This window comes from Festucalex cinctus, chromosome 13 (genome assembly GCF_051991245.1).
Source record: "Festucalex cinctus isolate MCC-2025b chromosome 13, RoL_Fcin_1.0, whole genome shotgun sequence".
NCBI lineage: Eukaryota > Metazoa > Chordata > Actinopteri > Syngnathiformes > Syngnathidae > Festucalex > Festucalex cinctus.
The window spans coordinates 19,845,547-19,859,795 of record NC_135423.1 but is presented as its reverse complement, the minus strand read 5'-3'; the positions used below and the strand labels follow the sequence as shown (position 1 = coordinate 19,859,795).

General features: G+C 37.9%; 1 protein-coding gene across 6 annotated transcripts in view; it reads left to right on the top strand.

The window, feature by feature from the left end:
• Positions 1-14,249, top strand: part of LOC144033392 (transcription factor 7-like 1-B) — a 22,782-nt gene extending 8,533 nt beyond the window's left edge. For 3 of the 6 annotated variants that reach the window (XM_077541444.1, XM_077541443.1, XM_077541442.1), the window contains 7 exons: positions 3,526-3,658; positions 5,876-6,143; positions 9,816-9,877; positions 9,958-10,035; positions 12,578-12,737; positions 13,611-13,718; positions 13,782-14,249. In XM_077541444.1, coding sequence (XP_077397570.1) covers positions 5,880-6,143; positions 9,816-9,877; positions 9,958-10,035; positions 12,578-12,737; positions 13,611-13,718; positions 13,782-13,817 — 708 coding nt within the window. In that variant the 5' untranslated portion in view covers positions 3,526-3,658; positions 5,876-5,879 and the 3' untranslated portion in view covers positions 13,818-14,249. The remainder of the gene's footprint in view (positions 1-3,525; positions 3,659-5,875; positions 6,144-9,815; positions 9,878-9,957; positions 10,036-12,577; positions 12,738-13,610; positions 13,719-13,781) is intronic. The other 3 variants (XM_077541448.1, XM_077541447.1, XM_077541445.1) reach the window with 3 other exon arrangements.

Here is a 14,249-nt window from a genome sequence, read left to right as displayed (position 1 = left end):
ATCAAGTATGTGCTCCATTTAACCATGGACTGCAACTGATTTGAATTTAACTTGCGCTTTTCTGCAGCCCTTTGTATTGGTAAATTAACAAAGCTGCTGTCCTTTTGTGCACTGTCATGCTCCTCTTGCCCCAATGCAGTACTGACCTGGGGCCTCATTTATAAAACTGTGCGTGAAAACCTGCGCAGAAATGTACGTACGGACGAAACTCAAAACGCACGTACGCAGAAAACAATGAGATTTATAAAACCATGCGTATACACACATGCGCAAATCTGCACGCAAGTTCCCTTTATAAATGCCACATGATCCCAACCGGTGTGCGCAGCAGATTCCACGCCGTTCCCTGCCCCAAGTCCGCTTATTTCACCCCATATTTGGCAATGGAAAGCAACTCATCTGCCTTATTAATAAGCAGCACGTGTTGGCGAACATCAAACCAAAACAATTTGGACGGTCAATGAGAGGCAAGAACGAAAACTAAAGTCACCATATTGTACTAGATTTTTCGCGTGACCAGTAGGTCCTAAAAAAAAAAAAAAAAAAAAAAAAAGATGTACAGTACATTTAAACCCTCATTGAAGAGGTCGACTCACAAAAGGCCAATAAAAGCAAGCAGGACGCGAGTCACAATAATGGCGCCGCATGGCGCACAGTCAGATTTGTATCTTTTAAATAAGGGAATTAATAATAATAATAATAATAATAATAAATTTTCTTAACCGCTTACACTTGTATTGTTTTTACTCAGACTTACTAAATTGTCTCTAAATTAGGTGATCAATAGGCCGCCCTATTATTAATATTCCCAATGTGTTGCTTATGGATCTCCATCCTGGCTCACGGCTGCGTGGATCGCTTTGTGAACGTTTATGGCAGACTTATTGACGCGCGCATTTATTTATTTGCATGACAAAACCCGATCTCCATAGCAAAGATGCTTGCACCAGACTATTTTTGTAGCTAATTTTTTTCAATCCTTATTGTCTTGTGTCAATATAGTTTTATTTAGCCTTTATGTGCGGCGCGGGCGGGTGAAGTTATTGGGGCATATTTTCGCGGCGCGATGATGTAATGCGTGCAGTATGTGTCTACATAGTTGTCATTAATATGATTTGTTGCATGAGGCTTTTTCAAGATAGGTGATCAATGAGAGAAAACGAGCATTTAAAATGTTCATTCGCATGCAGCTTTCCACCCCACTGCGCGCTTGTGACATCCGAGCAACTCTGGAGCAAAACAAACAATATATGTGACCCAACATCCAGCATATATGTCGTTTGAGGAATATAAATGCACCACAAAACTGATTGTGTCACTGTTTTCCCATGTCTACAGAATGTGCCGATTGCGTACGGTAGGTCCAGACTTGACGTGGCAGTGCGTAAAGTTTCACGTTCAGTTTGTTTTCTATAAATACCACCTTTGGCGCAGTAGAGTTTTGTCCTCATTTTGATCGTACGCAAGCTTTATAAATGAGGCCCCTGGCCATTGCAGTTAGCCACCTGAAATGTTTTGCAAAAAATGCTTTTTCCTAGGATTTCCTAAATACTGGATCATTTATTTATTTATTTATTTACTTATTTATTTTACAGATATGACCCTCCCAAAAATGTAATGAATGAATATGAACATTCAATGAACATGCATAATAATGACATATGTGTAATGGGGGGGGGGGGGGGACTCACCTGAGGTGAGGATGGGTCCACCTAGTGCCTACCATGATGAAGTGCAAGTCTGATTTTGAATACATAGTAAACCAAAGAACTCATATAGACTTCAGGAAACCCAGAGCTGACCCATCCCCCATTTTTATTAACGGTGACTCTGTGAAAATAGTGCACAGTTTTAAATTTCTTGGCAAACATATCACAGACACCCTTTCCCGGACTATAAATACGACAGCCATCGTCAAGAAGACCCGGCAACATCTTCATTTTGGCCATTTGATTGGTGAAACGGAGTCAAAAGTCACTTGTGGTTGGTGGAATGAAAATGACATTTTGCCTTCGGGCTCAGGTCATGACCAATCCCAGCTCACCTGTTTTCTGGGTTTGGTCACGTGACATTCACAAGCTGAGCACCTTAGGTGCTGTGATGTCATTTTCAGCAAGTGACAAAGTGGCCACTACTGATGTGGATAAAAATTAGTGGATTTTGCTGCTAAATTCATATTCCACAAACACAATATTAACCAGAATGTATTTTTAAACTGGGTTGCTTAGACAATATTATTGTAAACATTTTTTTTTTTTTTTTTTTTTACTTGAAGGAAAAGGGGTGGAGGAGGCTACACTACACACAGGCTAGTTTCTAGTTGGCTGCAAGCTGCAAGGTACCAGCTGTGGCTTTTGGTACTTTCCACAAAAATCGCCCAATCGCGACCTGCGACCGATCATGATTGGGGCACCACTCGAGCAGCTCTCGACAAAATATTTAATGCGTATCCTTCTAATCTTGCGCCTTTCTTCTCTCTGTAAGCAAAAACCCAAGAGCCGACAATAACAGTACCAGCAGAAACTCTAGTAATATGCTTTTATATTCTATCCTCCACCGTAAAGAGCTTTCCGGGTACTTTTCTTTTTCTATAAATGAGGAGCAATAACTACAGCCACTGATGGCATGGGGGCGTATTACTTCTTACATGCAGAAGGTACCTAGTAGCTGGATTGTGGAGATGCCTACGCATACTTTTCCGGCATGCATCAGTGGATCGAATGGCGATCACTATTCTGCTAACAACCTTTATGGATTAGCAATTTCATTTTCTAGCATGGCTTGACCTGAACCCCATAGAAAATCTATGGTCTATTATCCAGAGTAAGATGACCCAAAATTGTACTGTATGTACTGTACTTCTGGAAAATCAAATTTTCACTTTAACTATTACTACTAAAGGACTTGTCACCATCTGCACATTAAAACAATGTGTGCGGTTAATGAAGCACCTTTACAGATGAGCACACTATGTTATAGCTTGGTGCTATTTGCTGCTTTCATGAGTAAAATTGTCTAGCTTTAGCTTCTCTTTTCTTGAACAACTTGCATTCCAGACGCTCTGTTTGAGGTGGTCACGTAGTCAACACTGCCCAAAGACCCAATGGCCTCATATAATGGTCTGTGAACCCATTTGCTTGAGACAGAACCCGGAAAACGGACTGATTTTAAGTAAGGCGGATCAGCATGTTTTAATTCCTTAGCCTTTGTGTATATTCACCAAATTCTTTCAGAGACATTGAATTAATTAAGCCTTTTAAATAGTGAACTAAAATCACAATCTCTGTCCCTTATTATCTGAATGAAAGGAATGGCTGAGATCTCATATTAAATGAACTCAACTCTCATCTGGTTACCTGCTGCAAGCAACCTTTTGACCCAACCAAAAAAAAAATAATTGAAAGTGGCACATCATTACTTATGTAAAGAAGCATCATGTGCATGATGTCTCAAAGTACACTAAGACTAACACACGAAAGGCCATCACTGCTTTGAAGTCTTTGACGGCAGTCTGTGTTTTGATAGGGTTGGATATCAGTGAGTGTGCATTCGAGGAACAGTCTCAGCAACACAACAGCAGATGGATTTGCAGGCAAAAGAGGCAAGATCGTCTGACAGTTGGAAGTAAGGTACAGAACCTACATTGGGGACAAACAGAGTAAGTGCTTTTAAGAATCATAGTCCATTTCACAATTACTGATAATTCAGTGCATGTATTAAATTGATGAAATAATACGCTTTAAACTTTTACAAATACAGCCATAGCGGGGGTGTACTTTAAATGTGACAAATGATTATTGGATAAATATGCACTTCAAATTACTGTCTATATCATCTCGAGTTGTGTTGTTTCCAAAAAGTCTTGCTATTGGATTTTCAAACTGTCAGTCTTGTTGACAATTATCCAAAACAATGAAGCAATCCTAAAACAAACCAAGTGTCATAAATGTTTGTGATTATCCAACTGTTTTAAATGAAAGATTAAATTTTGAATCAAATGATGCTTGATATAGTGATTGGGCTAGAGGTCACGGGATATGCATAATGTGCATGCAAACAGCACATGATCAACAAACTTCTCTATAACAAAGGTCAGTAAGGTTACGTTGAATGCACCCAGTTCATTGCCAAGTCTCATCTGTAGAAGCTTTTTAGCTAATGATTATATTTCAGAAATCATACATATAGAATTGAAAATAAATGCCAAACAAACTGTGAATCCTTTGTTGTTTTTGATGTTAAAGTTCAGTTGATATGATGGGATTTTCCAAAAGGGAAGGTTCAAAGAACATAAAAAGCATCAAAGGCTTCCAGTATGGTATCCCTCAGATCAGTGCCTTTATATGTTTGTGCACGTGTGTGTGCCTGTCTGTAAGGGGAGGGGGAGTTGTCCCCAATGCTTCATGAATTTTTAAGAGGAAATATTCATAACAATAACACATTTTGCAATGTATGCATCTTCTCCGGGCACTCCGGTCTCCTCCCACATTCCAAAGACATGCATGGCAGGTTAATTGGGCGCTCCGAATTGTCCCTAGGTGTGCTTGTGAGTGTGGATGGTCGTTCGTCTCTGTGTGCCCTGAGATTGGCTGGCAACCAGTCCAGGGTGTCCCCACCTACTGCCCAAAGCCAGCTGAGATAGGCTCCAGCACCCCCTGCGACCCTTGTGAGGAATAAGCGGTCAAGAAGATGGATGGATGGATGGATGGATGGATGGATGGATGGATGGATGGATGGATGGATGCAATGTATACATTAAAAGTCACCTGGCTGCCTTATATGTTGGCTACTAGGTCAACTGTGATGGCTTTATAATTGAGTTTAATTACAGTGTTGCAGTGTTTAGGAAAGATTGGAGAAAAAAAAAAGAAGCCCCAGTTGATACTATATTTGAAAATACATTTACAATATAGATGATCTATTTAACATGGCTATTGATCTAAATGTGCTTAAATACTGACCGCTGGCTATGGATTATGGGCACAGTCTATCAGTAAAGTCATACAAAGATGTGCATCATGGCTGACATAAACTTTGAACATGTGAAAGTACGAGATGTTTCAACAATGTCTGTGGCCTATTGTGGTGATAAAGAAGCATCTAAGCCCCCTTAATAACACAAAAGCGAGTGATAAGTCAATGTCTGTTATTTTCTAAAATAGTCCCCATCCCAGTTAAAATTACAGCTGTGAATATGAAGAGCGCTGTGAACAGGACTCCCTCATAATTTTGGCCAAGGAGTGGCCAAACCTTATAAGGTCCACTCAAAGAAGGCTTTTAACTCATTAGCTCCCAAAAACATATAAATACGTCATATTTTAAATGTCTTAAGTGTCCCAAAGACGTATTTATAAGTTGTTGTTGTTTTTTTTTTTATGCCAGAGCATAGAGAAGGCTTTTATGCAGTCTCTCTACTGCAGAAAATGGTTGAGTGGCAGCAGAGTATAAGAGATCAACCAGGCCATGTTAAAACTCCCACAGTTTTCCCACAGTTCTAAGCAGAATTGTGAAAAACGAGGAAACTTAGCCATGTTCTATTGCTAATTGCTGCACAGTGGAAACAGATAGGAATATACTTTTACCCCTGATAATAGAAGAGACTCTAATCTCTCTATTGGTATGTTCCATATTTTTATAGCTATAGAACATAATATTTCACGGGCCTTGAAAAATCAGTCAAAATCCAGGAAAACACTTAAGTGAAAATGGTTGGGAGTGAATGAGTTAATAAGACTGACTGCATTTTACACTTTGTTAATTGAATTGAACACACATTTTGTCTGAAGTGAAAAGTGTAGACAATTGTGTTAAAATCACACTCCAAGTAAATGTTAAAGTACCTTTTGACAAGGGAGTATGTATTTTACTTTTGCAGGAATATGGAAATGTCTGGGTTCACTTCAAAATGTCTTCCTCAAAATGCTGCTCAGCCTTCACGACCTGATGGGCCAAGGTACAACACCAACCCCGAGGCAGCCGGCAGCCAGCGCAAGGACTATAATGGCTTTGTTCCCATACAAAACAGTTATATACAGCCAAGTTCAGTGATGGCTGCTCCCAGCATGCACTTTGTACCAATGAATCACCAGAATCTCCAACCACTTCCCCAGAGCATTGAGACACTTGCCCATATTCATGGCCAGGTAAGCTGAACGATATCGGTTGGTTGATAATGTGATTATAAAACAATTTATTTATGAAGCAATTTTCTTGCACAAGGCAGACCCAATTCACATACAGTGACTAAAAACAATGAGCAATATAATAGTACAAACGACAAAAGGTCCAGCACATTTCAAATAAACAAGACAAAAACACAACTCAAAACAATATCACATTCACATTTTCCTTCAAACATGACACACATAAGCATAAACGCAAACGTGACTGATGAAAAGCAAGTGCATCTTTGAAAGTGGACACTGATGTTTCCGTGGACCAACCTAAATGAACACAAGAGGGAGGTATAACTACAAATTAGAGCTGTCAAACGATTAAATTTTTTAATCGGATTAATCTTAGAATTTTGATTAATCATGATTATTCACTGACTTAAAAAAGCTTTTTTTCCGCAACATTTTTGCCCGCTGCACACGCTCATCCTGCTTTTTCTAATCAATTAATTATTTGCATAATTTAAAATGGGGAAAAAATGACCTACGGCATATGTAAACATTTATTAAATGCTTTACTTTAATGCATGTAGTTATGTTTATCGCTCAAACTCCAACAGCTACCTTTAATGTAACCATCCACTGTTGGCTAAAAAGGATCATCTGCGGTCAAAATTAATAGGCCGATTAATCTGTGGTAATGCAATGATTAATGCGATATTTTTTGTGATTAATTAATTAGTTAACGCTTTAACTTTGACAGCACTACTACAAATCAAACAAAATGACCAACTTAAGTCTATAGGAAAAAAATATCAAAAATAAATATCACAAAAAAGTGAAAATTAAAGTGCATTTCAACCAAATTAACAAAATGAAATACTTCAACCAAATCATTCAACAAGCACATTTCCCCCTCCAGTCTTGAACAGTGGCAAGTGCCTTCACTTCTCTTCTTCACTCCTCCCATTTTCTAACCTGGTTGCTTTCCTAAAGAATAAATGCAGTAAATATTCAGACAAATATTATCCATCCATCCATTTTCTTGACCGCTTATTCCTCACAAGGGTCGCAGGGGCTGCTGGGGCCTATCTCAGCTGGCTCTGGGCAGTAGGCGGGGGACATCCTGGACTGGTTGCCAACCAATCGCAGAGACAAATATTAACACCTTAGAAAAAAATGTGTCCAAACAAAACTAAGGACTTAATATTAACTGAAAATATTAAATAATCTAATAATTACGCTAAAACAAATTCAAACAACACTGACACTAGATGGTGGTGGTAAGTAGGGGTGTGCTGAAAAAATCGATACGGCAATATATCGTTGCGGGTCTCATTACAATACACGTATCGATACGCAGGCGTCAGAATCAATATTGCTCGTTAACTTTAAACAGGCAGTTAACGTTTGCCTTTGCAGCTTGCATTGTACCTAAAAAATTAAAACCAGCAGCGTCTTTGAAGTTAATTGCCTTCAATTAATGCAAAAATAGCTCACCAGTGATTGGACACTGTCTTGCTAAGAAAAATTAAAGCAGAGGAAGAATATCAACATTCATTTACATATAAACTTAACATGGCGCGTGTCTTGATGTACCAATTTTCATATATTTTGTTTAAAAACGAAATAGAATGTGTTACATGAAAAAAAAAGTTTTTATTTCACCAAATATTTCAAATAAGCACATTTTAGAGCTGTAATTTTAATACTTTAATATTTTTGCTCATATCGGCTCATGACTATTAATAAATTTTCCCGCTGTGTCTGTGAAAGCTGCTTGCTCTGCAGTGCGTGCACATTTAGACCAGGCATGCCGCTTGGTGGTAAACCAGAAGAGCTACTAACAAAAACATTTTTGTCATCCAGCATAATATATCCTTAAGGTATACACGCTGGGTCAGTTTTTCCACTTCGCTAGTCAATAAGGATCCCTCATGGTTTGCGCCTTGCTTCTTAAAGGTTAGACAATGTCAAGAAGTGAAAATAAATAAGCCAAATTGGTGCCGATGCGACATTCAAATGTCTTTCCACTGCTGTTTACAGAACTCTGAAATAAAAATACATTAATCCAACCTAGCTGTGCAATTCATCCACTTTATGCTTTCTCATCCCCACACTGTGTCCAGTCCAACACATCGCTAATTCATGGACAAATGTCTGGCATCTGGTATGTCTGTACCGCTACTATAACATACCTCAAGTATCATCATCCCCATAACCCACCTTATACATACACTCTATGTGCTTTTGTGTGTCTGACACTTCTGGTTTGAACAGGAACCTGCATTTTATTTACATGGTAATTGGAAGGGTGAGTCCACTTACTGTGACAATTAGAGACTTAAACCCCAATAGAAAAGTACACAACTTCAATATATCATTCTGTCCATTCCACATTTTTATACCCTAAACTAAAACACATCTGTATTTTATGTTGGTCCTCACATTATATGTTTTATATAAACCCATTATGGTTTCCTGCAATTGGCTGGCAAGCAGTTCAGGGTGTACCCCGCCTACTGCCCAAAGCCAGCTGGGATAGGCTGTAGCACCCCTGCGACCCTCGTGAGGAATAAGCGGTTAAGAAAATGGATGAATTATAAGTTTCCTTTTTTGAAGAGATTCTGAATACAAACTGTTAGTCTATTGTTGACTGCACAAAAAAAACATTACCAGTTGTTTTCAAATACACAATATCCATAAATACCAGACCCTATAAAATATTAATTAGTTGATTCTCTGTAGCAAACTTTATAACTTCTTCTAATCACTTTTTTTTTTTATTATTATTATTGGGTCCATATTTGTTCTATATAACACAACTTTTCAGATTTTGACACAAATTGCCAAAATAAATGGGTTTAACTCAACATTAGAATTCTCTGGCACCCACCTGCATATATCCACAAGGGTATTTGATGTGTTTTTTTTTTTGTTTTTTTTTTTAATGCTGAATGTAAACTGTTTTGTTTTGTTTTTCATGTATTTTGTGTGAGTGAGACCTTGTCTAATCGAGCAGATTTTGTTATTAAAGAATGAGACAAACTGCTCACATTTTCAAAAGATAACATTTATGGTAGTGACTGTTGATACCTGAGCGAATGTGATACACCTGTCCTCGTCTTAACATTGAAAGGAGAGGAGTCGACAAGTGTGTCGAACTCATGTGGGCTACACACACAGTGGGAGCTCGTCAGGGCATGTGAGTGACTGCTTGATGAACAAACTGCCGATTATCAGTCGCCTGATTTCAAAGACGGATGATTGATGTTCACATATTTGTGCTGAAAAGAGCACTGAGTCACGCATGTAATGCACACACAGGGCAGATGACTTGATTCATATTCAGTAACTATACTGCTAAAATTGACATCTTGCACACAATCATGACGCATGTTAATTAGTGCAGAATGGCTACATGCAGAACTTAATATGGCTCATTATTCATCCATTTTCTTGACCACTTACTCCTCACAAGGGTCGCGGGGGTGCTGGGGCCTATCCCAGCTGGCTTCGGGCAGTAGGCAGGGTACACCCTGGACTGGTCGCCAGCCAATTGCAGGGCACACAGAGACAAGCAACCATCCACACTCACAATCACACCTAGGGACAATTCAGTGTTCATTGCCCTATTATTATGTGAGAAATATGATACAAAGACTTAATTGGCTCTCATATATGTTATCTGTTATCCTTTAGACGAACTTCGTACCAGAGGTGATTCTGCCTAATGGTATGAACATGCGTCCTGTTGGATTACTGTAAGTACACACCAATATTAAAATAGTCCCTGCGACTTGAGTGTTACACTGACGTGTGTGGCAATTATGTCTTTGTTTAGGAATGGAGAGCTTTTGTACAAAGTTACAGCTCCTCCTAACATTGCCACTCCCCTTCCTACCAGCATCCCCAAGATAAAGTAAGACAATTTTCCAGTTAGTGCAAAGGAAATGAAATTATATTGTTGTTTATAAATGTTATAATGCATTTTCCCCTCTGCAGTTGTTTTGTAAACAAATAATGATTTACATGACCTTGTAGACCAGTGGTTGTCAAATGTTGTCAGCACCTGCATCTTCCTATTGTTGCCAATAGGGATATAACGATATCCAAACATCACAATACGATATTATCATGATATGAAGGTCACGATACGATAACTATCACGATATTGTGGGGGGATTTGGCAATATTTAAAAAAGATCACAATATTGTAAAAAAAAAAAAGCTCATACTAAAAAAAGCACAATATTGTGCTTTTGTACATAACAGCAATGCATACAAACCACCTATAATCTCTAATAACAATAGTGAGGCACTTACTTGCTAATGCAAGCACACATTGATCACTTCACAAGCAAATTAGGTCCCCCTTCCTCTGACAATTAGCATAGATTTTAAACATAGAAGGCCAAAACATCCCGAATAAAAATTAATTTGCACTAATGAACTAGCCACTAGATGGTGCTAGAACTGCACAAATGGAAATCAACCTGACTTTTTTAACAGATGTTTTCCCTTTAAATATTGTGAACATGATGACGACGATATTGTGGCAGTTTTAATATCACAATATCACGATATTGCCCTTATCGTTACATCCCTAGTTACCAAGTCACGACCCATTTTAACGACATTAAGAGCAATGAAGTATTTTGTTGGAAATGCATGTAGTTTGTTACATTTATAAATGTAGTTTCATATTAGTTTGACATACATCTGAAAAGCATATTGCTAGCTATAATGTACGCTATTCAAAGGTTGTGTCATGTTTTGGTTCTGTTTGGGGTAGGGTTTGCTTTGTTTTTGTTGGGTTTTAAGTTTGTCATGTTTCTGTTCTGCTTTCCTTGTCTTCCCTAGTCTCGTTAAGCCTCGCCGATGTCCACCTGTGTTTGCCTGCCCTTCCTCATGTGTCAACCAATCAGCTCCCCCTTCCACTTGTGTCTTGCCCAGCTGTGTCTCATCGTGCTCAATCAGTGTGTGTATTTAGTTATTCGGTTTTCGCTTCAGTTTGTCGGGTCCTTATTCCTGTTTCCCTACGTTCATGCTGCCATAGTTAAGTCTGCCCTTGTATAGTTTTTCCCGTCGGTATTTTGTTATTCTTTGTCACCAAGCCTGTTTGCCACTTTAGTTTTTTGTTTGATTAAATTGACTCCTTTTGAGCACCTCTGCCTCCCTGACTCGTTCCGCCTCCTGCACTTGGGTCCACCACCACACTTCCGAGCCTTGACAGGTTGAGCTGCATTGTATTTGTTTAGACTAGCTAGTGCATGGTGTCCAAACTACGGCCCGGGGGCCATTTGCGGCCCGCCGTCCATTTTTTAGTGGCCCGCGACATATGCTAAATATGGCATTTGACTCAGTTCAAATAAAATAAACATAACAAAAATGTTTGGAGATGGTCAAAGTAAGAAAGGAGGGTATCGAAAAACAGGTGCCATTAAAGGTTATTTTAGTTCACTAAAACTAATGAAAAAACTAAAAATAAAATTCAAAAAACAACATTGTTACCAAAATAAAATAATGAAAATGCTTTTTAAAAACGAAAACTAACTGAAACTACATTTTACGTTTACAAAATTAACTAAAACTAACTATAATTATAGCAAACATGTCCTTCGTTTTAGTCTTTGGTAATAGTAATACACATTTAAAATAATAATAATAAAAATAATAATAATGAAACTAACAAACTAATGAAAAAACTAAAAATAAAATTCAAAAAACAACATTGTTACCAAAATAAAATAATGAAAATGCTTTTTAAAAACGAAAACTAACTGAAACTACATTTTACGTTTACAAAATTAACTAAAACTAACTATAATTATAGCAAACATGTCCTTCGTTTTAGTCTTTGGTAATAGTAATACACATTTAAAATAATAATAATAAAAATAATAATAATGAAACTAACAAACTAAACTAAAACTAAGTGTTTATTAAAGAACTAAACTAATAAAAACGAACAAACTAGCCACCCTGAAAACTAATAAAAACTAACTAAAATGAAAAATTCCCAAACTATAATAACCTTACTGACATATTACAAATAAATTAGTTTATATACTGTAGTATTTTTCTAAATATGCAAAAGCACAAATAAATTATTTGTCCAATTTTTAGGACTAAACACAATTTCTCTTCATAACATTATGTGGCCCTTGCGTCCCTCTGATTTTCTGTTTGTGGCCCTCAAATGAAAAAGTTTGGACACCCCTGAGCTAGTGGATGTTCCATGTGGGAACTACGTCAGGACTGCTTTGAAAAAAAATCTGAATCCAAAGGTAATTTTTAATATCCCATCTAAAATGTGGATGGCCTAGCCACTGAGAATCTCTGATCTAGACTTTTGTCATTCAGGTTGCACCCTATTTTTTTTTTTTTTGTCTAAAATTAGATTAGTATCCTCAGTGTGTTTACATGTCAGATGCATCTTAGTCTGTAATTCTGTGTTTCAGGAAGAAACCAAAAAAAGTGGAAGACCATGTCACAGAACAAACATATGTCAAGAAGCCTCTGAATGCCTTTATGCTGTTCTCAAAAGAACATCGACAAGCAGTCAAGGCCAAGTCGACCTCAAAAAATATTGCCATTATAAATGAGACCTTAGGAAAGATGGTAAGTGCTCACACTTGTTAAGCTGTGGTGGGCAGCATGGTGCAACAGGTCATCTAAACTTACAGAAAATTCAAATACTGTGCATTTAATTTATTTTTATTGTGGTGAATGACTTGGGAGACACAATATGCAAACAATCAACACAATCAGTTGCTCCACTATTTGAAACAATCCAAGAGTTTGAAACACCTTGTAGAAAAATTATTTACACTAAAAGTCATTGTATGTACTTGTATATGAGACTTAAATGACGAACCAAACCCTTCTTAATCTTGAACTGGTTGAAATGTAGCAGCCCATATTCACCATGAATGTTGCATAGGACCACAACATACCATGTCCTTGTACATGCCTGGTGTATTTGGTAGGCAGCAGTGCAAACAAATCTGTTTTAGCATGCAGAACATCTTCTTTTGAGGGGATTTATGGAGAGATTGCAGATTTTTATGGACCGGGCTGATTTTTGCCGAAGCTACAAAAGAAAATGGAAGAATAATTGGTTAGTCAAATACATGATCAAGTATGCGTTTGAAATGTCACTTACTTACTAATGTACTAATTGACTCGCTTCACAAGAATATTATGTTCCGCTTCATCTGACCATTAGCGTGGATTTTAAACATAGAAGAGCCAAAACATGCCTTGTGAAAATTAAACTACACTAAAAAAACAACACACAAACTAGCCACCAGAGGGTGCTAGAACTGAACAAATAGAAACCTGACTTTTTGAACACGTGTTACTTTTACACGATTTCCATTTTTTAAAATATCCTTGTATCCAAATAAAATGATCTGATATCAATCTTGTGAGGAAAGTATGTGACATTTTATTTTTCCTGTGGGTCATTCTAATTGTGTTATTTGAATGCAGTGGCATTTGCTGCCCGATAAAGAGAAGGCCAAGTACTACGAGCAGGCCGAAGAAGAGAGACGACTTCATGCCCAGCAGCATCCAGACTGGTCCTGCCGCCACAACTACGTAAGTGTGAATGCAACATGATGCAATGATATTACACATGCTAAGTCATGTGCTTGTTTCTAGGGTAAAAAGAGATACAATAAAAGGCTCAGAGACTGAGACGCAGCAAGCAACGCTGGCTTCTGAAGTTGAGGAAACTGAAAAGGCGGAATGTGTTTGAATAGGACTTTGCCATCTCGCCACGGACGTTACCAACCACACGAGTGTCCCTGTCGCAGCAGATCCCGAAAAGATAAACTGATTTTCTCGCCATCATTTGTAGCCTTATCTAGTGACCATTACACTGTACCACCTAAAAGGTGAAAAATGTTTTGTGCAATGCAATGCAAGTGATAGCTTCATGAAGAACTTCATTTTAGCACCCCTCTATGTATTTATCAATTACTGATAATGTGATACCAGGCTTCTGTTGCAAGAAGTATTTCATTAATTTGTTAATATACTATTAACTGTCCCACAACCGGGAACTTAACTAGGATTGTGCTTTGCTCTGTTACTGGAAACGAAGGTAAATAAAGCTGATCGAATGTC